The 26633-nt window shown below is 45.5% G+C and overlaps 1 protein-coding gene across 9 annotated transcripts in view; it reads left to right on the forward strand.

Moving 5' to 3' along the window:
* Positions 1-767: 767 nt before the first annotated feature.
* CRACR2B (calcium release activated channel regulator 2B) overlaps positions 768-26633 on the forward strand; it is a 46982-nt gene continuing 21116 nt past the window's right edge. For 3 of the 9 annotated variants that reach the window (XM_017812215.1, XM_017812168.1, XM_017812226.1), the window contains exons 1-7: positions 8113-8206; positions 19047-19302; positions 20775-20886; positions 23511-23682; positions 25797-25943; positions 26236-26326; positions 26459-26551. In XM_017812215.1, coding sequence (XP_017667704.1) covers positions 19090-19302; positions 20775-20886; positions 23511-23682; positions 25797-25943; positions 26236-26326; positions 26459-26551 — 828 coding nt within the window. In that variant the 5' untranslated portion in view covers positions 8113-8206; positions 19047-19089. Of the gene's footprint in view, positions 790-948; positions 1016-2449; positions 2570-8112; positions 8207-17724; positions 17909-19046; positions 19303-20774; positions 20887-23005; positions 23438-23510; positions 23683-25796; positions 25944-26235; positions 26327-26458; positions 26552-26633 lie in introns of those variants that run through there. The other 6 variants (XM_017812203.1, XM_017812195.1, XM_017812177.1 and 3 more) reach the window with 6 other exon arrangements.

Below are 26633 nucleotides of genomic sequence, written 5' to 3' on the forward strand. Positions count from 1 at the left end.
TGACCTGGAGGTGAAAAAATGGTGCAATTTGCTCCAGTTCTGACTTCCTCAAACTGAAATGACCTACATGCTATTACTCTGTTTATTGGAGCTTCTGGGTAAACCCTGGTTTCCGGGAGGACTTAAGCACCATCTTGTGGGAATAGCAGGTGCTTGGCACCTGTGAAAGGGTCAGTAAAAAGTTATTCACAAATTTTAAAGTTCTCCACTTCAACGGCCTCTCTTGAGGAAACGGAACCTGTCTCTTACGGCTCTGTTTACAAGTGGGTGAAATAGATGGTGCTGCCCTTTGTGTGTCTGCCTCTTTTGGTCAGATACCAAGGTCTGCCATGGTTAATCTCCAGCTGGAGCACGTGGAAACCACCGGCTCTTGGGTTGTGGGAAAGTCGGGGCTTTCCCTGGTGCCAGCCCAGGGAGCTGAGGCCAGGCTGCACAGCTGGGATCCCCGGGAACAGGGCAAATAGCCCCACACAGCCCGCGGGTTGCCGCTGCGGGGTGTCTGCTGGACGCTGCGGGGCTCGGGCTCGTCTTGGTCCGGGCTTTTGACAGTAGTAAACTTTAGGAAGAGACTTCGTTAAGTGCTGCCACGTGACGGGAACGAGAACTGTAATTAACATTACAGCATGCAGCTGGTAAAGCGAACAGCTTTTTTTTTTTTAACCTCTAATGCCACCAAAATAACAAATACCCCAACTCGGTGAAATTCATCCTTCCTTCCTTCCTTCCTTCCTAAAGCCGCCTGGGCGATGTCCGCGGCTCCGCCGGAGGAGCAGCTGCGAGCGGGGCTGGGTGCGCGGCTTTCGCGTCTCTCGGGGGTGTTCGGGGTCGGGGCGGCGGGTGGGGGTTGTTGCCGCTTATCCCGCGGGGCAGGAGCGGGACCGGCCCCGGGCTCCCGCTCCCGCCCGCCCGCGGCCCCGCTCATTTCCGGCTCGGGGCCGCCCCCGGCGCCAGCGGCGGCTCCGCTCCCCCCGCCCGGGCGGCCGCAGGTGCCGCCCCGCTCCCCTCGCCGGGCCAGGTAAGCGCCGTGAGGGACTCCCGGGGCGGGCAGGGCCGGCAGCGGCACCGGCAGCAGCGGGGGGAGCTGAGGGCGCGGTACCCGGACGGGTCCTCTCCGCGGGGCAGCTCCGGCTCTGCCCGGCCGGGACCGGCCGCCACTGGGAAGAGCCCCGGAGGCACCTTCGCCTGTCCGGCCTCCCGCGCACCGCCCTGCGGCTCTGGGGAGAGGCAGCAGAGGGCTGGGGGGCTCTGTGAGCTGCGGGGTTCTCGCCTGTCCAGAGCCACACACCTGCCTCGCCCCCAGCTGTCGGAGGTGCCTTGCCGGTGAGGGACAGGTATGGAGCATCCACGTTCCTGTGCAGAGCTGCCTTCCCCACCACACGCCGCTCCTGAGGCGTAGCCGCGGCCGTGTTGTGGGATGGGGAGCGCTGACCGGGTCGGGTCCGGGCTGGGGAGCTGCCGCCCCTTTCGCCCTATCTCCTCCTCTTGCTGTGAAGTTTCCAGGCTTCTTTGATATAAGGTCACGGGACTTTGGTCTTGCGTGTTGGACCTGAATGCAGACCTTTTACTCTCTCTTTTTTTTTTTTTTTTTTTTTTTACAGCATCCTCTGTTCAGGGACTGTTCTGTCTTGCCACGATTCAGGTGCAGATGACACTGCACAGTAAAGATGCTGCAGGTCCCTATGGCAGCTCTGTCGGTGCTGCTTCTCCTTCTCTTTGGAAGGAAAAAATACCAGAGCTTTCCCTCTCCTAAGGCTGCAGCGTCTTTTTAACATCCTGTGTGCATGGGATGCACTTCAGTGAACTTGTGTGTTGAACCTCAAGTCCTTCCTGTAGGACTTCCTGAAAACAGCCAAGGGGAAAAGAGGCCAGGGATCTCCAGCCTGGGACACAGGGAGATGGCGGTGCTCAGGAATATCCTGAGGAGGCAGGATAATCCAAACAGAGCTTGCTTGTTTAGTTGTGACCTGCTGAGTTCTTGGTTATTCCAATGGAGACGATGGCTGTTGTGCATCAAGGGGCTCAGAAAATCTTAATTTCTAGCTTTGCTTTATGCAAGGTCAGGGGCAATTGCATCTTACTTCTTATGTTCTAGAGCTGTATTTATTTTGGAGGATCACATAAGCAGGTTTATGCAGAGGAATATGTGTATATATATATAAAAAATATTTATACATCTCCTGAAGGCAGTGGAAATAGCTGTTCCTTGTGACTTTGCCAGGCAAACTAATGGGATGAGGACAATTGACAGTAACAGCAGTCACATGGACACAGTTCCATGCACAATGTTCTTCATGGTCAGAGAGCTTTGAGGATATTGATCCTTATGTACAATAAACTAGGCTTGGTTTCCATAATATAGCTACTCACTGTCTAAATCTGTTTGATTTCATAAGGCTGCTCTGGTGACTTAATTATCCCTCTTCTCCTTGCCTGTTTGTAGAAGCTCATCTTGGATTTAAGGATGGTGACAAGAAACTTCAGCTGCAGCAAATGTGTCCTCATCCACTGGGTGGAGCAGCCATCTTGTTCCTGCCAGATGCCTTGGCTTGCTGTCCGTATAAAATCTGAGGTGGAAATAATTGATTTACTTTATTTGTCTGAATCTGGAATGATTCATTTTGTTGTCCTACCAGAAGAGCAGAATAGTAACAGTCAGTAAGGCTTTCTGTCCTTTGTCACTGTGCATCCTTCGAGGTATCCATAGCCCAGCAGCTTGAAAGAGAGGTGCTGTGGATGTTCTGATTACCCCTCTTAATATTTTCTATCAGCGTTCTCTTTTCCCCATCCTGCATCCTGAACCTTTAATTTCTTGTCTGATGCCAGGAAGGATTTCCCTGTGCTTTGCCCTAATTGCTCATTTTGCTGAGCAAACCTGATCTCTGCAGCTGGGCAAGGAGCACTAGGGTGGATCTACTAAGTATTCCCATGTGCTTCTCCTATGGCAAGGAGCACCATGTGCTCTCCTTAGGCCGTATGTTCAAAAGGTTTGCCCACCCTAAGCTTTTAAAAACCATCAACTAGGCATAAAAAAACCGCCATGGAATGATGTAACTTTTTATTTTTTTTTTTAATTCTTAATTTGCTTTCTTGTGCTCATTTCTGATTGTCTTAGAGATTTCTGCATGTCTATATAAGCTTCCAAGAAATGCTTGAATCTCAGCATTTCACTGGACTGCAGGACCTGGGCACCTCAAGCACAGTAACAAATACTGTGAGCTTTGAGAGAAAACAATGCCAAAAATACCTGTTTTGGGTTCTGTGTAGGCTGTGGACTTTCAAATGAAGTCTGGAGCCATGGTGTGCTTCATTCAGGTTGGGGTAACATGATTGGGAAGCACTGTGGACTTTTTAACCAAGTGTTTTTCTCTTAACCATGTGTTACAGAGCACTAAAGCAGGAACAAATATTGTCTTGTGCTCTTAGAGACTGTGGCTTTAATCATAAGTTTGTTTGGGAGGAAATGGGGTATGGTACGATGCTTTGGAAGGGTACAGTGTTCTCGTTTGCTTGGCATAACTGGAAGAAAATCTGTCATATAATAAGACTGAGAGCAAGGAGGCTTGTAACATGCCTGCTTTCTATTTAGTGAAGTGTGTGAGTGCAGTTAATTTAGCAGAGATGTCATCTGAAGGAGGAGTTGTTGCCTCTGCTTCTGTAGTTTTAATCTCTGTGCTGGTAGGAGACTTCGTATCACTTTTCTGCCCCAGTTACTGGCCCTGTCTATGTGGAAGGGTGTGCCTGGTTCAGAAGGAAGTTTGAGGATTACACATACCTGAAAGTCCTGCAGGAAAGGCTCATGTTGTTCAGAGGATGGTAGGAGACCTCTAAAAATGTGTTTGGGAGCCGTGAACCTCTGGAGATCTGCTTTGGTGGTCCAGCACAGTGTGGGCTTGAGGCTGGCTTGAACTTGTGCTCTTGGTAAGATCTTGGCAGATGTAAAGTTGTCACTGCTCACAGCAGGTGATGTGTCATGGGCTGAGGCAACCTGTGTTTCCAAAGAGGAGATGAGACTATGAACAAGGCTCTTAAAACCTATCATACAGCTTTTTTGAAAGAATTAGCCTTTAGCACATGTGCTGGATGTAGGCTAAAGCAATGCAGCGAAGGCTTGAAAAACGTCTAGTCGTTGTAGCTGTGCAATCAAGGTAACAACATCCAGAGGTTTATTGCTTCCTGTCTCAAGTTCTTCCAATGAATAACAAACAAGATATCTGCAGACCTTTGGAGGAATAGAACTGGTAGGTGTGTGTTGTTTAAAATAAAATTGTGGAATGCATAAATAGGTAATTTAGGCTATGGAAAGCAAACCTTCTGGGAAAAATCCAGCTATGTTTGGATATAGCTAGGTGAGTCCAGCCTCTGGAAAAGTAGGGTTAGAAGGAGATTGCAGGCTAGCTGTAAAGCCCTGGCTGAGCATGCTGGGAGCTGGGGAGAGGTGCAAGTGCAGGGAGGTGGACATGGAATAATACTGGAACTTGGTGGCCCTCACTGTTAGAGTAGCTGAATCCCTCTCCATCAAATTCACAACATCTTGTAAGAGTAATGCTTTTATCTGCCTCAAGTTCCCTTCTTCTCCCTCTATAAAATGACAAGGAGGAAACCAAGCTCATCTCCAGCTGTGAATTGAAGCTGTAGGTGACCTGTAGGTTGACAGCAGGACAGATATTGAAGTCTTCTCTCTGGACAAGTAGTCTGACTCCCTGTAAAATATTGCTTTGTCTATTGGCAAGGACTAGTGTGGCTGTACTGTTTTTAGGGAAGGTGAGCTGTATGCCTGTGCTAGCACCTGAGGTGGTGGTGAGATGAGAAGTGTAAATTTTGCTTAGCCTTATTTTCTCCACAGTTCTTGTTTGTGGACTAAGTGCCTGTTTTTTGTGGGTGGGACAGGCAGGCCAGCAGAGCCATCCTGCTCTGGGGTGCACTGCTGCAGGCTGAAGCTCCTGGGCTCTGCCCAGCTCCCCTCTTTGGCAGGTGCAGAGCTACTGAGCTTTGCCCAAGAGGCAAGGAAAGCGTCATCATTGCTTAGATAAGATAAAGCATGACCAAATCCTTGTTACCCTTGGCAGGTGTGGCTAGATGCCAGCTGGAATTTGTGCGGCTCAAAGGAGTAGCCAGGCTTTGCAGCTGGGGGGGGGTTGCAAAGCCTCCTTAAAACATGGAGACTTGATGGTGGAGCACAAAAAGGAAGGTGAGTGCACCCCAAGGGATAGTGAGAACAAGGGGCTGATGGGTGTGAATAAAGGAACCAGCATCCAGTAACCCTGTGGGCAGAAGGAGTTCTGCTGTGTGTTCCTGTGCCCTGCTGTGGACTCTGGTGTTGACGTTGCTCCATGAGCAGGGCTGAGAACCTCTTCACCTCTCTGGTTTTTGAAGTTCAGAGATGCCTGTTGTCCTGAACTGTGCCCTTCTGTCTGAGATCACGGGAACTAGGAAGATAATTCAGATTTATTGGAGGTGGAAAAGGACACATGTGGATGCCCCTACAAATAGACATTTCGTCCGTTGCATGCTTTGCTCCTGTGCTTGAGAGCTACCTTCCTTCTTCCTCACCCTCTTTGCCTCTTAAAGGAGTACGAGATGTTTGCTCTGCCTTCCTTTCTCCCGGACATGTAACCAGAGGAGTAATCCTCTGCTCCAGTACAGGTGCTCAAACCCTTTTGATTTAATGTGTTTGCTATGGCACAAAGAGTCCTTCGCTTCCAATGCAAATCTGGTTGCTCAGTCAGAGCTGCTCAATGCAAATGGACCACTTGTAGCTGTTCCCTCTTGGAAGAGTGGTGCAGGCTTTATGTAAAGCATGAAGGTAAGACTTCAATAGCCTGGAGACAGAGAATACACAGATTTGTGCCAGAGGAAGGTCAGCATGGCTGTAGTTCACTCACAGTCTGTTTCCAGACTTTTGAGGTGGGATACTAGGCAGGAGGATATTTCAGGCTGTCAGTATCAAGTAAATGAGTGTTTATAGAAATGGATTAACATTTACTGGTTATGGGTGTCTGGGGCTTGGTCGGTCATTCTCTCCTCTCTCTCCTTACCACTGCATCCAAGTGCAGAATCTGCGCCGACTGCGATTTGGTGACTCAACCCATTCTGACGCCTGGATCCCTTTCCTCTATTCAGGTTGGACAAATAATGTTCAGTCTGTAATCATGCTTGAGAGCTCTTGCTATTGCCCTAGATATGGGGAGCTACAGTGATGCTTAGATTGGCTTAATCCAATTCGATCTGAAAATCCACTGCTCAGAACAATAAATGTTGCGTGTGGGGGGTGGTGTTCAAGTGCCTTTACTAAATCAGAAACCTTTTAAGCATTGGTAGATGAAGGGTTTTTCTTTTCAATGTGTACCACTAAATACACAATGATGTGCAGTATGGTTGGATTAGCATTACTATGGGAACCATAACTTTTTGTGTTTCCTGACCTTTATCCATGAGACGCTAAAGATTCTTTAATGTGGCTCCAATGTGTATATTTATTTTTTTGTGTCTTATAAGCTTTTTTGTTCTAGTCAGTACTAAGAGAACCTTTATAAAGAACCCCAAGAGGAGATTAGAGACAGGACAGGCTGCAAGGTGCAGGAAAGCAGTTTGCTTGCTTTTTTCTACTGTTCTAGCAGAATCCCAGCCAAGCCCATGGGTCAGTGTTAAGCATGACTTCTGCAGCCACTGTGAACAAAATGGTGAGTAAACTCTCCTGCTCAGAGGCAGATACTTCACTTGGTATGGGTTTATTTGGTTTGGAATTTTTGCCACAGCTACTCTGCTAAGGCTAGAGCCTTCCCCAAAGCATGTGGGGTCCTGGGGCTTAGGCAAAGCCGAGCCTCTTAGGAGGTCAGAGTGGAGCAGAGCTGCCCTCTGGCATCACAGAGCCCTCTCAGATGGCTCAGGGGAGCTCTCTGGCCCTGTTAAACCTGTATTAAAGACAACTGTGATGGCTTGTAGTTGTCTTCATGCCCATTTTTTAATCTGGGTTTTGAAATAGCCATCTTAAGCTAATAGGGAAGGACCAGTCTTTACCTTTGCTTTCTGCAGGTCCTGCTACTGCTTGTTGCAGGTAGGATGGGGCTATTTGGAGCTCCTGTCTTTGCAGGCTGATGAGGTTTTTGCTGTTCAGCTATCAGCTGGAGTCTTCTCAGTGGAAATTGGTGGAAGAGGGTTTTTTTACTCTCTGTAGAGGCTAGGGTTGCTCACTCATGACTATGGCAAAGCTTGTTTTCTGAGCAAATATTATCCTTGAGGGCTGACAAAAGAGACATTTGGGGTAAGGGTGAAAAAAGAGGACAAAATCATGCCAGGTGATGAAGAGCCAGCCTGGCCAGGGTCTCAACATGCTCTTTTTTCCCCTTTCCTTTGTCACCTTTCCTGAGAAGGCATCAGGCTTAACTAGTAGGAGCTGACACAGCTGAGGACATCTTCGTGCTGCCAGGGGGCTCTGGAGCTGCTGCTGAGTGACAAATCCCCATCAGCATCTCCAGCTGTCAGCAGGCAGGGGTGGCTCTGCTTCCTTTCTGGGTTGCTGTGGGACAGAGTGACACTTTGGTCAGTGGCAGGATAGAGGGTGGCATCTCTGGCTGCTTTAGTGAGATAGTCTTGGGATGTGTACTCCACCCCTGGGGTGTGTTTTACAGTGCTTTGGAAACATGCTCCTTGCCTTATCATCTTATGCTTTGCTTTTCTTTTTTCTTACACTCTGTCCTTCTCTTTGTGAAAGAGGTTTCCAGCCTTCTAAAAGTGGAATTAAACTTGAGGCAGGATTCACAGGGGTAGTTTGCAGCTCTTCCCTTGTTGAAATTGGATGGGAGGTAGGCAGAGAGCTACCTACAAGCACAGCTAGAGTTTCTCAGGGAAGGTCAGTTCAGCATGAGACCAGGGCTAATCTGCTTTCTTATCACTTTTTCCCCGTCTCACCCAAGGCAGGTCAGAAACAAGCCCTTCTCTTTCACAGCTGTGAGCAAGGCAGGATTACAACGAATTTACCTTGGAAGCTTAAGGGCAGGTTTTCCTGTGCTGCTTTCTGAACTGATGGCTACCAGCTTGTGTTGGAAAGGGTATGAGATGCGTAGGGAGCATTGCAAACCACACCTCCCAGCTTGGACCGGCTCTGATCCTCTATTTACAGTGGCGGAGTTTGTTCTCCACTAGCTTTTTGCTGTGGAATACACTGCTGGTTCCAGGGAAGGGGAGCAATACTGTCCTGCCACTCAAGGTATTTGGGGACACTTGCAGAGAGAGAAAATGGGGTGGAGGGGAGGGAAGAAAGTCTCTCTCGTTTGGGCAAGGAGTTATTGGAGAAGAAAGTCTGAAGGAGTTTGAGAGTTGCTGTGTCTCAGCAGAGTTTCTTCTTAGGAATTTTCTGTTCTGACTTCCTGCTTTTGCTTTAAAGCAGCAGAGTCGAGCTCACTGAGTGCAGTGGCATTGTATACCACTGCAAAAAGCAGTTATTATTCCTGTGACAGAGGAAGGAAAATTTATTGATTGGTTTTTCAAGAGCTGGGAATGCTTAATTAACAGACAGTTAATGCATCAGTTTGGATCACTTGAGGTCTTTGGAAATGTTGAACTTAAGAAACTTGCTCTCAGTTCTGATGTGGTTCTGCAAGATGCTTAACTAATTCTAGTGACTCATTGATTTTGGAAACTGCTGATTTAGAGTAATATTGGAATTGCTGAATATTGGAATATTTGAGATTGTGATGTTTTCTTATGAAGTGGATGCCTTGAGCTGGTCAGATTAAAAACTAAGGATTTCCTGCTGCATGGTTTTGAAGACCACTAGGAATTTTTCTGTAAAAACATTTGGCAGGAAATTTTCCTCTATCTCTCATAAACATCCCTATTCCCCTGTGCCCCTTTCTGTAATCCTATATCATTGTTCCTGTTGTGGGCTTCTGACTCAATGACAGCTTTTGTCAAAGAGTGGAATATCCCACCGCACAACCCCCCTACAGTAATTTTACCTTTCTCAGAACAACTGTACGTGTTGAACAAAAGCACCTTTCAAACAGCATCTGCTTCCAAGTTTGCCTCTTGCACTAAACTGTGCCTGGGAGGCAGGGAACAGGTGCCCTTCAGTTGCACACTTATCCCACTTTATGGAGGAGCAGTTCAAGGCTTGTGGCTGCTCAAAACTTTCTCTAGTTTTCTGTCTTGTAGAAATCTGAAGCTTATAATATTTTGTAGTGATTGTCCCCCCTGAATGAGAAAGGAAGAGGGTATTTCTGATATCTTGTACATTCAGACTGATCCTTTCTTCTTTTGGGAGGGGGAGTACCTGGATTCAAGATTTTACCTGTGTCCCCCTCAGTGGTCTGACAGCCAAGAGGTTTCTCTACTAAGAGCACAGATTTCATCCTTAGGTTACACTGGCATTTCAGGAAAAGTGTTTTGCATAGCACAGCCAACACCTCCTTAACTCATAGGAAGGAGTGAATTTTTACTTTTATACCTGTTGTTAGCAGGGTAGATTACGAGCTGAGAGGTAACCAAGTGTCACACACCTGTGCACATGGCAAGTTTCATCTCTGTGAGGCAGAGAATGGGTTAAATGTCTTCTTGGAAATTGGCTTCACCATCTGCCTCGGCTCTGTTTGTTGTTTTAACAACATTTGCAGAAAGGTCAAACTGTCCATGGGTCTCATACATCCCTCCTGGGCAAAACCAATACAGCACCAGCCATGGAGAGGCTTCTACAGTGAGTTGTAGTGCCTAGAAATCCTCCCTATACTCATTCCTACTTGTTAATATTTGCAGACCGTTTTTGCCCTTTAAGTGCATCTCGCAAATTCAGAATAGTGAGGAAAAGCTTTTCCCACAGGTCCCGTTGCTAACATGTAGCCTGGAAGATATTGTGGGGGTGAGGTTTTTAAGATATTGGAGGTGAATTTCCTGGGATGAGGAAAAGGTGCTTGAACTTCATGCATGCTCCCTGCAGTTGTAGCCCTCTGGATAAGGGGTTTCAGGTACTGCAGAGAACTTACTGGCTCAGCTGGAAAAGAAATCACTGTCTGTCGCATGTATTCAGTAAACTGTTGGAGTACCAAGTCCAGTTCATAGGACTGTCAGTGGTGAAAACACAGCAAATGCTGTGGTGCTTTTGGTCAAAGACCCTGTGTACTTTGAAGGTGGTTTTTGCAGATGACAAAGCAGCCTCTATTCATGCTGAGAAGCAGCCAGGCTGAACCAGCTCTGCATCTCCTACAGCAGCTCCCTCATCTTCCCAGCATAGATGTGTAATGATACTTTTCTAGTACACTCTTTGGGCTGTTTGTGAATCAGAAAATTTTCACCAAAATCGATACTTTATGTAATTGTTCTTCATGGACAAACTCAGGGCAGAATAAAACAGCCACTTTGCAGCCTGTGACATCCTCAGCATCCTCTGTCAGCAAGTCCCACACTTAATTGTCTGTAGGATGCCAAGTGTGGTTGCATTCCTGAGGGCTGGGGAAGAGCCTCGTGTACCTGGTGCCTTTGCTGCTTGCAGGGTGTGAAAGGAGTCTCCCCAGCAGCATTTCTCCTGATGTGTCCTTGCTGAGCTGCAGAAGCTGAGGCCCTGTTTTCCTTGATGACATCTTAGCTGTTCAGTAACTAGTGGCATGAGCAGCAGAAGTGTACTGACTTCTGGTTGTTGCCTCTAGTACAACCTGCTCTGCATGCAAGTGCTCCCTTCTCTAAAGAGGCAGGTAAGGCAGGAGGGAATTACCAGTGATGGTCAATTAAACAAGCTGAGGAGCTGCCCTGGACTTATGTAATTTCCTGAAGAGCTTTAAATGCCAGCTTAGGTTTGGAGTTGCCTTCCTCCTGGGGCGTTCCTGACTGCCTCACCAGCTCTTGGAAAAGAGGAGTAGAAGACAGCAGGGATCTCCTTTGCCTGGGAGTTCTCAGTTTTTGCTTTCAATCAAAAATGATCCAGCATGTTTGATGTCAAGCACCAAATCCTGAGTCTTTTATCCTCCTTTTCCCAGATCTGGGCTGGCAAAGAAAGTGTCTTTGCGTCCTGTCTATCTGCCTGGCCAGTAGTTATCACCAGCAGAGCAGAGCACATATTCTGTGGTCAACATACTTGGTGTTACACAGGCATAATCTACCTTCTGATTGCTGAACTCAGAGCAGTATCTACCTCCAATTTTACTACACTGTTAGTGGTGTTTAGCTAATAAAAGCTGTATTATCTCTTCACAATCTAAGCTAAAGTATCCTGTCTTTCTCAATTATGTTCTTGAGCTGGTTGTTCCTGTCCTCTAACAACTGCACATTTGTGGTACAACATGAACAGTGGTGGCATCAGTGGGAAATGATACTGGTCAGAGCCCTTTCTCCTTCACTAAGTGAAAGATGTTCGCTTCCTGCTGGCTAAGCATGTCCTCTGTGATGTGCAGTGTGGTCTCTAGCCTATAAAATACAATTAATTCTTCTTGAGCCCAAAGGGTCCAATCTTGCTGTTCTTTCCATTACTCTGCTGCTGCGGTATAGAAGACGAATCCTTATGTTGCACTGTACATTATGTAATGTTCTGTCTCTTTAAAAAAAAGTTTCAAGAAACCTGTAAGCCTTTATAAAGTGAAGGAATTTGTGAAAATAAGTTGTTTCTAAACTAGCTGTTACTATTTGTCATGTCTTATTGCAGGCATGCTTTTTATTTTCTGAAAAATCAGCTATGTGCTAGTTATATTGACAGATCCAAGACCATTAGCTGTTTATGGAAAAAATGTGGTTTGGGTTTTGTTTTTAATTGCTGAGAATTAACTCTTGGCCCAAATATTATTAGAGGAAAAACTGATGCTTTCTCTTTACATTCCCCAAGAAAAACAACCCAGCAAAGCCAAAACCCCAATTAGTAGGAGAGGTTCCAGTGCCCTCAGTGTTTGCAGTGCCCATTCTGTGCCAGTGTGAGAGAGCTGCAAAGTGCCACAGAGATGGGCATAGCTGGGGAGTGGCATGAGGCTGTGATGGAGGAATTGTGGCAATTTCTGGGTGAAGAGCATTGTTTTGGTATGTTGTAATTACCTATCTGTGTTGCAGACTTCTCATACTGGTAGTTCTGGGCGCACGTTGGTACTTTTCTGTTGTGCCGTTGAATCAGGAAGCATAACTGAGTGCAGTTTTAAGAAGTTTATTTGTTCACCTCTCAAAATGGAAAAAGAGAGGTGTTACCACTCTCAAGTTGCTGGGAGATAGGAGCAGAGAGTCTGCATCAAACAGTTTCCCCATGGAAATTTTTTTAGATCAAGAAGTTGATATGGTAAATTCCCCTTTGAGGAGCTTTGGTGAGGGAAATGGTGAATCTCAGCAGAGCTCCTCTTTAAGTTGCTCTTCAGAAAGATGAAGCCCCTTGCAGCTGTCCCTGTTTCTGGGATATACCTCTGTATCCTACTGGCATATCCCATGATGAAGTCATCCATCCATCCTGCAGCAGGGGTTAGCTCAGGGCTATCAAGCTGGGCTAATCCCCTGCTGAATAAACAACACAAAGGTTCCTGGATTTGTTCCTGTTTTCTTAAAGAGATACAGTCAAGTGCAGGCAATTAAAACAGAGAGTAAAGTGTAGCTCTAGATATGAACACCTGATTTCAGGCTCTCTGCCCAGGGCGTGTATGGGTTTCTTAGGTTTTTCTAAAGAAAAAACCCTCACAAAACAATTGATGTTTTTCTCATTTTTTAGTGTATTTCTTTTCCTGCCTTTCCCTTTGGGAAGGGAGAACCCAACAACCACCCAAACACATTCCAAACAATGGAAACAAATTTCCTAGAGAAAGGAAAGAGGAAAATTAATTTTGAACAAAGTACACTAGAGACATAACTATTTTCTTTTTGCTCTCTTCCCAGCCTTTTCAGGCACCATGTCAGAGCCTTTTAAAAAAATTTTCACCAAGTGGGTACCCAATTCCTTTAAGCATCTTTTGGAAATTAGGCCTGTGTGGCAGTCAGTTTGACACACAGGTCAGTGTCTTTCCCTGGCAAGAGCTCTGCTATGCCTTCATCTGTTCAGTTTTGCATACCTGTGATTTTGTCAATGCATTTAGAATATGTGCTTTTTGCATGCAACTAGGATAATAATTGTAAATATGTATATTTGATCCCTGAATTTCACAGTACTATAAAATACAGGATGTGTAGATGTGACTGTGACGTACAGCATGCAGTTTTTATAGTAATTATTAGCTTTCAAAACATTGGGACAAAAAGAAGGTAGAACAAACAACAAGTGGCATGTGTTTGATATCAAATGGTATAAGAACCTGTGAAACTTTTATTGCCCTTTTCTTTTAAAACTTAACCTGTTACTCATCTGCTCTTGGGTGATGCTCCAATTCCATGAACAAGTAACAAATGCTTTGTACTACTGCATATTGGCGTGTTTGCTGTGCATTTGTAATTTGCTGAAGCAACAGGCTCCTGCTGCAAGGATCTGTTACCAAACCCTTCTCTTCTTTGTGTGATATCTTCTCATATAAGGGATCAAACCTGTCTCATCCAGTGTATGTGCCAGGAGTGTGATCAATGTGTACTTAAACACTTGGTGGATTCCTTCCTTCGAAGCTGTAAGACTATTTTTCTGCATCAGGAGCTGAAAGGAAAGGGTGTGTGTTCCCCTGATTTGTTTAAATAAATGTCTTAAATATTTAGCTTTAGTATGGGGGTGGTTTTGTTGTTTCTAATAATATTGTCTTAGGCAGAGATACAGGAGGATGTCTTTTGGGAAACTTCCCAGCAAGTATCTGAGCACTTTTGTTTGTGGGACACCCTGGACACCTGTAACGATTATTATTTAATATTCCCCTCTACAACTGTGTCACCAAAAATTCAGTGGTACAGGAAAGCAAAAACCTGCTTTCCCTTATAGTTCTCCAGGGCCCAAACACTGGACTTGTTCTGTAATCCTGGGTAAGCCACTTAAGCCAGTTATGCTTAGGTTTTTCCTCCTTATTAACTGTTGATTCATTGTCTTGCACTGGGGAGGACTGCTAGGAATTCAGTGCATGTACAATACCCTGTGGTGAATAGGGTCATCTAAGGACCAGCTGTAGAAAATTTGGCTGCGCTCCCCACTTTCCTTTTCTCCTTGTCATTGGGCTGTGGAAAAAAAAACCTACCCCAAAGTTGTCATGTGCTCATGGTGGTCACGGTCACATAGATAAGGGCTTGGCTGTCAATAGTATTTTAGCCATGACTTTCCTCTACCTGTTTAAAACTACTTGTGGCTACAACGAGAAGCTTTCCGAGACAATAAATTGGAAACTGTGACCCTGTAGTGCTGCCTTCAAATAAGTATTTCCCCTTTCCAGGAAAGGTACCTTGGGTCTGTTCTTCTGTTTGCTGAAATTTGCAGTTTCTGTGTTCAGATTTTTCATTCTTCAGTTTCGAGTCTTTGAAACTATTTTGGTGCTTGAGTTTCACATGTAATTATCAGTCTCCAGGAACTGAGTCTTAAAATAAAGTGCCAGCTGTCACAAGCATCAGGAACCAAATTGGAGGGGCTAACAGTCTACAGACATAGGCAGGTGACATGACTTACCCTGGGCCATATGGCCAGCTGAGTCAGGATTAAAATTCAGGTCTCATGATTTCCCCAAAGAATGCCAAGCCTCTGGGATTCAGTTGACTTTCTGCAACAGTTTTGCACAGGACAAACCTCTGTTTATGCCTCAGGTGGTTAAGAATATTCATGTAAGATTGGTCTGGGTTACTTCAGTGCAGAAATAGAAAATCTGGTGTTAGCTGTCTTTATGGCAGTCCATTTCCCATTCTGTGCTGTGTCTGAGAGGACCAATGTTTGCTTTCTAGGCCGTGGGAAAGTTGTGTTGCAGGAGCAGGTGAATTTTTGCTTGCTGAGCCCCGGCACGCACCATGGTAGGAGACACCCAGTGTAATCCATGGGACCTGAAGCCTGGCTTTCTCTCAAGCTGTGTATCAGGTTGTTCAGGTGTTGAACACTGCCCAAATCTGGATTGTGCAATATCAGAGCTGACCTTGAGCACAAGCAGCCAAACCTGTGGGGTGGGAGAAGATGGGGCTGCAGAAGAACATTACACATTGGGGCTGACCAGGGTGATTGGAGCCCACTGGTGCCCCCAGTGCCCCTGGGGCTTCCATCTTCCAGGCCCTGGGAGAGGACTTTTTGGTCTCTAACACAGTTCCCAGATGTGAAGGTGGCAGAGAAGTCTTGTTTGAGCTGACGCTGGGACTCCATCTCGTGGAGTTGGTGCTGGTCAAACCATGTACCCAGAAAACTGTAATAGTCCCATGAAGCTTTGTCAGCACCCGCTGTCTGTAGCAGGCACAGCATTTCTATCAGTATGTTCATGTGAACAGTGAATGTTTCGATACAGTTTCAAAGGGAGGCTGGGCAAGTGTCTTGGAAGATAAGGAAGGAACAAGGTAGCTCAGGAATTGTCCCAGGCTGACAGTGGATAGTAGCTGACAGGTGTCTTCAGGAAAGTCTTCTCTTTGCTTGCCCTGCTGTTATTCTTCCCTCACCAGTCATTCATGGCCACTGTTGAGGGCAAGATGCTGGGCTAGACAAACTCTGCCATGACCCACTGTGGACATTTTGAGATGGAAATCAACAGCCCAAGATGCAGAGGTTGTCCTGACTCCAGACTAGGTGTGGAAATTAATTCTTAGCTGGTGGCGACTCAGTATAACTGCATTTTCCTGCCAGAAAGTACCTGGGAAAATTAATTCTGTCAGGAAATTTGTGTTACAACCGCTGGCTTTGTCAGCGGAGGTGGTTTGACATCATCTTGCTGGCAGAGCCTGGCAGGTTTGCCTGACCAAAAGCATTATCTGCCTGTACCTGTCTTCTCTGCCTTCACCACTTGTGTCGGGCAAGTGTGGCTCTTCCCAAGCTGATCCTTCTGCACCCAAGCCAGCTCTGCTTGCCTCACTTTTGGATACCAGTCCACAGTTTTGGCACTCTACTGACCTCAGCCTCTTTCAAAGAGGTCTTTCAGTGATGCTCTGCATCTTGCTGATGAAGCTGCTTCCACAGTACTTTGCAGTGATGATTGTAACTGGAGAAGGTATGACAGCACTTATTAGACTGAGATCTGCTTTGTGCCTCATCTGCACTTACATCATGCAGTGCCTTACAAACAGGGATAGAGAGGAAGAGCTTCTCAGTCACAGGCTTCTGGGAAAGAAGTCCATCAGAGTTGTGATGTATTTTGCTTACTGGGGCTCTCTCTTAGTCGTTGCTTTGTTCCTCTACAAGTGCTATCTCACAATTGAAAAAGCCACATCTGACTTGAAGCCACTTGAAGCAGCTTGGATAAGAGACTGCCTGCTCTGAACAACGAATTAATGGGCTTGGTCTTTTACATGAGTAAAGTCCTTTCAGACTTTTGTCCATGTCAGGCTCCCAGCTCTTCTAATTAAGGGGCTTTTAGCTCAGCCAATGTTTGGGAGCTACAGTACAGCTGGGCTTTTGATAAAGTGAGGAAATGCTAGAGGTAGGGATGTAATGGGTTGGATTTCAGCTTAAAAAAAATGTCTTGGAGAGAGAACAGAACATCCTCCTTGTACCACCTTTTGTTTGCTGTAGCAAAGCTGGGGAAACATCAACTGCGTGGGCTGTTCTGGCTTTTGAAATAGAAATGATGAAGCTGATAATAGGAAAGTAAGATCATCCTGACTTCTGGGGGCCTCTGTCTCTTAGGCAGCTAGAGGGATATTTCAGAAAACATATTTTTTTACTCGTGCCTTTTCTTATTCTGCCTGTTTTCGGCAATCCTGCCGTGGCTCTTGCTTTGAACTCCCTTTTTCTTTCCTCCTCTGCTGCTGCCTGTGCTCCCCGTCTGGTACAGGGTGCTGCTTGTGCTGAGGCTGTATCTTTGCAAAAGGAATGGGTCTGGCAATAAACTTCATGAAGGTGGCCTGTAGCAGCCATTAATTATCGTTCATCAATGTGGCTGTTATTCCTCACCATAATCACCTGTAAAATCTAGGCAGCATAAGATACTTGGGTCTTTTTTTTCCCCCCTTTTTCTTTCAAAGCCAGCTTCACATCTTTTGCTTGAATGTGAAAAGTAAGCTGGTGTTCTTCCTGACTTCTTTACTACTTACACATACAGACTTGCCATCAGAAGCAAGCTAACTGTCCAGCTAATAGATAGAATCAAACTTTAATCTCTAGATTTTGCTATTTTGGCTCCATAACACAAAAAATGCCTGGTATGAGGGTTGGTTTGAAAAAGAGCAAGAGAGAAAGACACCATCTGCCTCCTTACTTTTCCTCCTGCTTTCTTCCCTCCTTTCTTCTGCTGTATTCCCCAAAGGGTGGGTCCAGATCTGTGTCCATTGCTTGCCAGGAATGTCTACTTGATTAGAAACATACAATAGTACCCATTTATAGGTAGTCTTCTGCAGAGTTTAATAAATATCTTCTCAAGTGACACTAAACAGAGGTGTCCTGGAAAAACACTGATTTGAAAGGGGGAGCGAAGCGTTCTGCTTGTTCTTTGAAGCAGAACCACCCGCTGGCTCACGAACCAGCAGTAATAAACAGAGTCAAATAGCATGGTACATAATTGCCTTCTCCTTTTGTGTCAGCTTCATATCGTTCTCCCATGTGACATTCTTCCTGGCCATCGTGCTCTTTATCCTCCCATTGTACCAGAAGTGCAAACAGAATTTGTTTGTTATCATGGCATCTGTATGTGGCTTTTAATTTCTTCGAGATTAAAAAAAAAAAAACCAACGAAGCCAACCCGCAAGCCCTCTTTGTCCAGCACTGTTTAAATCTGCTCTCAGCCTGTTTGCACAGCTCACTTCAGCCCTGCAATGCAGAATACAGATCTGCAGAAGGAGAAATCTAGAGCAATTCATGCAAAAAGGCTTTAAAAATGTGGTGGTGTTGCTGAAGAAAAGCTGTCTGGAGGGTGTTAACGTGGCATCAGTAAGCTGGAAGGTGGGTTGGGGTAGGGGTGCATTGTATAAATCTTTACAATCACAGTGCTGTGCTTAAATGGGTGCTCTCATTCCTCCCCTTTTTGCTTTGGGTACTTGTAACTAATGGTAATTATTTTCTTTGGCCTCTGAAATGTCTCTATAGTTGTGTGGTTTCCTTCCTATAAAGGTGAACATTTCAGATTAAAATTCTGTTTGGCAGCTTATGAGCTCCCAAAACAGAGGCTTGAAGGCAATGGGTCAGGAATTCCCAGTGTAGGAATTGTCTGACCTTTCTTTGTGCTGTAATAGCATAAAAAAAGTTGGAGTTATTATTTGGAAAGCGTTAACAAGAAGATGTCAGAGGTGGAAGGCCAGAAAGAGGACCGGGGTGGGAGAGGGCTGGGAGAAACATTCCTTCTTCTCTTTCCTCTGTTACTTTTTCTGCCAGTAAGTAAACCTTCCCCAATGCTGTTATAAATATTCAAGTCTTTTTCCGTTTTACATATACAGATCTTACTCCTTCCTGTCTGCTCTTATCGTGCTCTGGTTTCTTGCAGTTTTGATGTGCAGGTTTGGTGTTCAAAGGTGGTGCAGAAAAGTAACAAGAGGAGCAAAAGTACATGTTGTTAGCAAAGGAACTAAGACCAGACAAAAGCAGCTTGCAGCATTTGAGCCTCCTGTCTCAGCTGATGTGGGACTATCACTGTGTTCCCACACAGATTTACCTTCCCAGTCTTTCCTCTCTGCTGAAACCTTCCTTTGGCAGCTGGCTTTCACCAGCAAAGAGCTCACACTGCCCTGAAGGTCTGACCCAGAGGAGGAGAGATAGCAAAAGAGTATCCCTGCTCAGTGCAGGGTTTGGAGCCCATCCCAAGTGGAGGGTTACTGCATGTGGAAGGCTTAGTTACACCCATGTTGTGTACAGTGTGTACCTACATGTGGTGTGTATCGCTGACACAAACTCCCTTTCGCCCCCTCCGCTCAGTTCATATGAGCATGGAATATTTTGGGTCGGAAGGGTCTTCTAAAGGTTATCTAATCTAGATATGGGTACTCAATATTGCTCCTTCAACTGACAAAGGATGTAACTAGATCATGTGTGGGTTGGAATTGGAGGGTCATGTTTGACAGGGTTTTCTCTGTTTCCTGTCCCACAGCTCTTCTGTTTGCCCATGCCCTGAGGGAAAAGACTTTGAGAAGATGGAAAACCAGAGGGGAGTGCTCTTGGGATATGTCCGCTGGGAAGGAGAAGAGGAAGGGGATGAGGAGGATCAGGTGGCTTCTTGTGTTTCTCCTTCCAGCCAAACGAGTAGACTGCAAGATGTGGAGGTGGAGATGCTTGAGAAGGCAAGGGAGCTCTTCCAGCTGTGTGACAAGGATGAGAAGGGTTTTATCACTAAGGTGGACATGCAGGTGAGAGAAAAAAAATCCTTCCCCTGTTCTGGGAGGATCTGTAAAGTCATGGGTGGCAGAAGTGGGGAGAATGTGCCATGTCTTTACTTTTGGTGAGTGTGGGTGTGCCAGTAGACTCTGTCTCATTCAGATATCCGGGAGCCAAACTGTGCCACAGCCAGCTGCTGGGAACCAAAAATCCCAAGAGGGCCTTGCACCTCCAGGGACTTCCTGAGACAAGTTGGACTGCAATTCCAAATTTTTAAGGAATGCATAAAATAAAAAAAATTGCGACAGTTCTTACAAATAACAAGCATGCAGTGGATGGAAAATATGGGGGAAAAGAATCTTGGTTTAATTAAAAAAAACCCAAACAACAACCCCCCAAAAGAACACACAATGAACAATGCACCAACCTATTAACAAAAAAAGTTGTATAACTTTTTTGTCTCAGTCATGGCTAAAGCCTCATCTCAAAAACTCACTTTAGGCCTGAACTGTAATTTTGCTCTAGAATAATGTGTTTTGCTCCTTTTTGTTAAAAGCAGTATTTGTTAACACAATCTCTGTAGTTCTTAGTGAGGTTTTTTTTAAAGGTTTATAAGGAAGGTTACATGTGGATTGTTTTTCTCTTGTCCCATCTCTCCTTACATCTGTAATTAACACTGACAGGTTCATGCTGCTTGAAATATTGACTCACTTTGTTTGGGGTTGTGTGAAGCTTACTTTTTTGTAGTTATATTAATACATTTTTATTAAGCTTTTATCTAAAGCTGCACATTTAACAGACAGTTATGAGGTTTTAGCCTACACCTCTCTGTTATTTGGAAGTTTCTTTGGGCCTCCTTCCTCCACACTAGGTGCACATGTATTATGAAGGTAAATTACTCTGCTCCTTGCCCATGTTGTGGGAGTCATACTACAGCCCCAGCAGACACAATATGACAGAAGAAAACTAACTTACTGTTATGGACTGAACATTTAATTTATGACCTGCAATATTTCCTGCAAGACCTGGGAACTGGATCCAGATACCCACAAGTGTGACCTCTCTCTCTGGCCAACGGGATGGAGCTGGTACCTGATGTGCCCACAGAGAGCTCTCTTGGGAGCAGCAGTGGTTGTGGGAGGCTGGCAGTGCCCTGGGGGCAGCCACCTCTGGACGGGCGTGTAGGGAGGCAGACAGCAAACTAGAGGCAGTGGTTCTAAAGTGGGGGAGGAGGAGGGTTGAGCTCCCTCCAAACGAAATAACCTGAAATTCCCTCTCTGCGGTTCTGGTTGAATCATCCAGCAGTGGAAAGTGTCGCCATATCAATGGCTCCAGACAGGTGTGTTTGTGTCATCACTCAGCTGTTCTGGCAGACTATCACATCCTGGACAGGATGCAGTGCTGAAAGGGCACATTGCTGTGAGCCAAAGCTGAGGATGGCAGGGACAGTCACAGGGAAGACTTGAGTCATGCCTACAGTTTGTTCATTCTTATGTCTTTGCAGCGGCTCCAGAGTGAACTGCCCCTAACCCTTCAGCAGCTGGAGACTGTTTTTGACAGCTTGGAACAGAACAATAAGGGATACCTGACACCTGTGGAGTTCAGCATGGGACTAGGTAAGGACTGCACAGAGGCAGAGGAAGGAAGAAGCCCACCTGTGACATGATGTTTTATGTTGGTAAGAAAGAAAGTGCGGTGGTTCTGCTGAAGCTGCACCAGCTATGCAGAACAATGCCCCATGCTCAGATGAGTGTCACTGGAGAAGGTGGGTGTGCTATACAGCTATCCCCCTTCCCGAGGCTTTGTGTTGCCTTCTTCCACAACTGTTACCTGCCTACCTGGTAGAGCCAGCTTCTGAACACCTGCTGGAGATGGTACATATTGCAGCCTGTATCTGGCTATCTGATCCACAGTTATTCATCTGGATAAGGACCCTCCTTGAATAAAGGAACAGAAATATGCCCCTTGGCAACTGTCTCCATCTGGTAGCAGTGCTGTTCAAGAGCATCAGTAGGAGTCCTGTTAGTAGGCTAGAACACTGCCAAATGAGCTTTTATATTTTCCTTACTATTGTCTTTTCCAAACACTAGGAGAATGCTGCTCCTATACCAGAGTCCTCACCCAGCAGCACAGGTGCTTATTTGCCTTAGCTGGTTTTAAGCCCTCAGAAAATCTGTACCTGTTAGCACCTTCCTTGGACATGTAGAGGTGTTAAGTGTACCAGGTCAAAGCAAGTGAACACAGATGGTCTAGGGTTTTCAGAAGTGATTTTGCTGTCCTGATTGCTCAGATTGTGGCTGCTCCTGGCTTTCTCACAACTTGGGAAAGAGGGCTTTTGATGCTTGAATTTGAATGGTCAGAAACAACCACTGTGAATGGAAAAGTTGCAAACATTTCCTCTGAATAAACCCAGAAAGCTGTATCTTGGGACAGTCTGTTCCGGGACTGTTTTAAACCACTGAGTGGCTGCTGACTGTACCTGTTTCTGCCTGTGCCCCTATCGGCTGTTTCTGCTGCCTTTGCTAGAAATGAGATAATCTTGTTTGTAATCACAAAAAAAGTGTTTGTAATCACAAGAGTGTGGGCTTTCTTGTCTAGCACTATGTAGAAGGTGAACAGGCAACATTTGGGCACCTTGGCATCCACAGTGCCCTCTGTGTTATGACTTGGTTATTCCCAAATCTTGTTGTTTGAGGCATTTGTCCCAGCCACGGCCACAGATTGGCATCATGAGGGCACCTGCCTCAGTGCCATTGCTAGTAGAGGTAGGCAAGTTTTCCCTTTGTGTAAGGTACCACCCTGTGTTGGCAGCCTGACTCCATGGCAATTACTCCAGTCTAGGCAAAACACTTAATTTCTGCGTTTCTTTTCTTTGCAATCATTTTTTGTGTCTGGAATAATTGAAATCCTTTTCAGACTTCGCCCTTAAATCAAGAGTTTGGCCTGGCATATTGCTGTATTCCTTAGGAATGTACAGAGGGGAATCAAAGCTGTTCAAGCTGCAATCAAGTCTGCTTCTTGAGAGGGCTCCTTGCTCCTTCTAGGATGACAAAACAATCTTCAGATCATTCTCTACCTCAATTTTCCCATCTGTAAAAGAGAGATAACGACATAACGACTCTGTCTTTAAAGCAGACATCAAAAGTGTCTAATCTAACCCCTTCTGCTTAATTAACTGTCTCAGCATCAGGCTTTAAGCTGAGTAGGGCCTGCATCTCCACACTGCAAGTTTTTTTACATCACATTTTAAGAGTGTGAGAGAAGCAGCTCGATTCTGGATGCATGGAGCTAAGAAGTGGTAGAGTTAAGTCCCTTGAGGTACAATACTGATGGATATTTTTCCCCTTAGAGCAGCTTCATGTTCTCATCTGTGCTCTGAACATCCTTGACTCCTGGTCTTGTAGTTGGGATGTCATTTCTGCCTTTTGAGCCAAGCAGATATATTTTGGAAAGGAAGAGTAACTGCTGATGGAGATATGACCTCTGTATACAGGATGGGGGCCTGTGTTTTGGATAGGACTGCTTGATTTGTTTCTTGAGAAGAAGTTGTTCCCAGCACCAGTGTTTGTCACATGCCTTGCATAGCATGAGGTTCTCGTGGCATTAGTGTCACAGCATGAAACAGAATCCAGAGAGCTGGAAGCCCTCCATACGTGGGATGGGGCAGGAGGAGGTGCTCAGAGGGATAAGTTCATTCTGTTCAGACAGTCTACACAATCCTAGCAAGAGGCTCTCCTTGTCCTGTAGCACTTGAATCAGAATAGATGTAGCACATGAGAAGGGAGGGATAATGAGCTCCTCCTCATTTTTAAGCTGAGGAACTGAGGCATGGTACTACTCAGGGCCGGGTGTGCAGTCCAGAGGGAACATGTGGGATCGTTGGCAACTGGAACTCACAGCGCCGCTCCGTGGGAGTGAAGTGACCTCGTGCCGCGTGCTTTCCGTGCTGAGAATCCAAGGCCGCGGGTGATAGATCATCTTTGCACAGATGTGAGCAGAGCCCTGACAGCCTGTCGTTGGGCTGGGAGCCAGCTTCAGTCCCAGCATTGCAGACTGGACGCTGACATCACTCAGGACGTCAGAACGGAGGCTCTTTACTGACCAGGAGCTGTATTCTGCCCCAGCAGAGTGTGGGCAGCTGCTCCTGGAGCTCTGTCAGGCTGCCATGTAAGTAGCGGCTTATTAAATGACACCCAATTTGACTTTTTTCATTCTCCTTCTCTCCTTCTCCTTCCACCAGGGAAGTTAATAGGGATTGAATTGTGTCAAGGGGCTGGGAGAATGGATCACTCCAGGCACGAGGAGACCTTTGAGTCAGGCTGGTCAGATGACTTGGACCCAGCAGATGACGATGAAGAGAAACGATTCTGTTCCATGATGGAGCAGCTTGGAGCAGCCCAGTTGTTTGAAGAGTAAGTAGGGGAGTTGTGTGGCATTACTGTTGCCCTGTTTTGATCTTGCAGTACCAAAACTTCAAAGTACTAGAACAGACCAAAGAGGTGAACTGAGCTGCTTGCTCTCTGAAGCAGTGCTTGGATTTTCATATGCTTGGTAGCAAATGCAGTGAGGTCTGGCTTTTCTCATCAGTTACCAATTACTTTTAGCTCAGTGCTTTTCACAAAGCGTTTCCCAAACTCCAGTTCATACCACAGCTGTAAAATATAACACTTGGTGGCATGGAAGTTCAGCAAGCTAAAAGAAGCATGCGAGGGTTAGACAAGATAAGGAGGATGAGTGTGCTGTCTGTTCCAGAATGATGTGTGACTGTTTATGTGTTTTCAGACAATCAGTTCTGAGAGTCTCCATGTTTAATCTATGCTCAAATTGTTGCTTGGGACTGGGCTGATCTTGAAGAGTGTGAAAGGCTAAGCTGGGCAAGGGATGCTTACCTGAGCCTTGAAACTTGATATTAATGCTGTGGTCATGTGGCCCCAGTAGAGTGTCCTGGCCCCAGTGTCATCTAGCCTGTGTTTAGGCTTTCCAAAGAGAAGTACTGTGCATAACTGGTTCTTACTGATGCACAGCTGCAGGGGCTGAGGTGCCAATTGCATCTGTGGCAGTTATTTTTTTCAGGCATTGTAGTCCAACAGTGTTGCCAGTTTGCAGGGAGCAGCCCAGGTTAGGGAAGGAGGTGGACAGGCTTGGAGACCGAAGCTGAGAGTGAAGGAATTTGCTGCTTTCGGAGTTGCATCTGCCACAAAACACTTTTTTTGTCTCATTTGTATTGTGATGCAAAGCACCTGCACGTTTTTAATGCTAAACAACTTTTCCCGTTCTTGAAAGCTGTTATGCCTCAAATAATTGGATGACACTGTGAAAGGAAAACTGTTCTGGAAAAAGAGTCTCTACTGTTTATAACTCTGCTTTGAGAAGCATCAGGTCTTAAAGTGGAATTATCCTGTGTTTTATTTTGACTACTTACTTGCAATTTTATGCAATGAGTTCAGTAGCTACTTCATGTCATGCCTTTGTAGCAAGCCAGCTGTTGTAAAGAAGTAATATAAAACAGAAGCTAATGGGGGTCAGAGCAGAAATCTGAATTATTTTCACTGTTTTCTCAGGAAAGAAATGGTTTTATTTACTAACAGGACTCAGTGTGGGTTTTTTTATCTAAAACACGAAGTTCTGATGAAGTGCTACAGCTTTTTCAGCTTGGGAAAGAAAAAGGAGGCTGACATGCAATGGTGGCAGAGGAAATCAAGAGCTTTTTGGTTGTTTATTTTGTTTGCTTTTTTCACAAAGGATATTAAGGGAGGCAAATACATATACAAAAAAAATCTATTTGGATAATATCTATAGGTGTAATTATTCTGTATATTTCAAAGCAATTCCCCCAAAGTACTTCATAGATTTTAAAAAACCAAAATATTTCTTCCCTAAAAAGAAGCATGAAATGATGTCTGCAGGCTTATAAGACTCTTGGGGAAAGAGTAAGTTTATAAGTGCTGCGTTGAAGGTGCAAGAAATTAAATGTCAAAACAGTGTAATCGTTACTGCAGGTTTAGAAAAAGGAGACTTCTTCTAGGGCTTTTCTCCATTATTATTCTGATTAAGCACCTAAGCAAATTTGCATCTTTTTTGTGCCTCAGTTTCCAAACCCATTTAAAAAAATAAGGACAGTAGCAGGACCAGTACAGTCCTGGTGTAAGAAAAACACCTGTGATGTGTGCTAAAATCCCTGAGCTATAACAGTTTGTTGCTTGACCATAACTCACAGGAAATTTGCTGAATATTCATCTCTTCAAGTCTTAGTTTAGACACAAAATGTCTTATTGCTGAATACTTGGGAAAAATAACTCCAGGATGAACTTTCTAGATGACTCCCTTTATTTTAATCTCGCAGCAGATCCCACTCCACATGCGTGCTTTGTCACTGTCCAACTTCCCTCTTTGCTCTGATGGTGTAATGGAGGTCATCATAGGAGAACAGCAGTTTGTCCTGAGTGCATGTTGGAGTTGGGATAACAGTTCGTAAGATGACACAGAAACTCATTTGCTTTCCTTCTCTCTTGTATGGTTGGTCCAGTCCACATGAGATTCGGGAGCTCTGGGCTCGGCTACGAAAGGAGCGTCCAGAGCTCTTATCCAATTTTGAAGAATTTCTATTGCGAGTTTCATCATACATAAAGGAGGTGAATCATGAGAAGGAGTCCATGGAACAGGCACTGAAGCGGTAAGGAGAACATCATGGCCATTTGCTGTCAAGAACCAGCTGATTCTTGGGTCCTGCCTCAAATGCAAGGGGAGACTGGGTTACAGGATGTAGAGATTTTTCTTGCTATAATAAAATGACCCTTGATCTGATCCCCATGAGTTTGTTTGGCATCAGTGCCCCCCTGTAACACATGGTCTGGTTAAAATCCCACTCAAGGCCACACAGATGTTAGTAGGAATCCATTTCCACCCTTCTCTTTCCTTTCTGTGTTCTTTTTCTCTCCTGACCTGTGTGCACCTGCCTTTTGTAGGAAGGAGTCAGACCATGACCGAGAAGTAAGGTGCCTTTATGAAGAAATGGAACAACAGATCAAAGCAGAAAGGGAGAGGCTGGTCTGCCAGGTACCTCATCTATCTCTTGGCTAAAGGCAAACCTCCTTTGGTCTAAAGCAGAGGTGGTGGCTCATCTGGCCACCAAACAGCTCTTACTGTGCTGGGTGTTGTATGCACAGCTTTGTATCTTTACCTTTGCAGGAAGCACTGAGACATGACAGGAGTAACCTGCTCCAAAAGGAACTACACAACAAAGAACAGGAGCTGGAGAAAATCCTCTACCGCCAGAAGAAGGTAACACAACCCAAACCCTTCTTAAACAAGCACATTCCCTTCTGCTGTCTTTCTGCTAAGGCTTTTTCTGTTAATCTACTCA

This window comes from Lepidothrix coronata, unplaced genomic scaffold (genome assembly GCF_001604755.1).
Source record: "Lepidothrix coronata isolate B3197 unplaced genomic scaffold, Lepidothrix_coronata-1.0 Scaffold1, whole genome shotgun sequence".
Taxonomy (NCBI): Eukaryota; Metazoa; Chordata; class Aves; order Passeriformes; family Pipridae; genus Lepidothrix; species Lepidothrix coronata.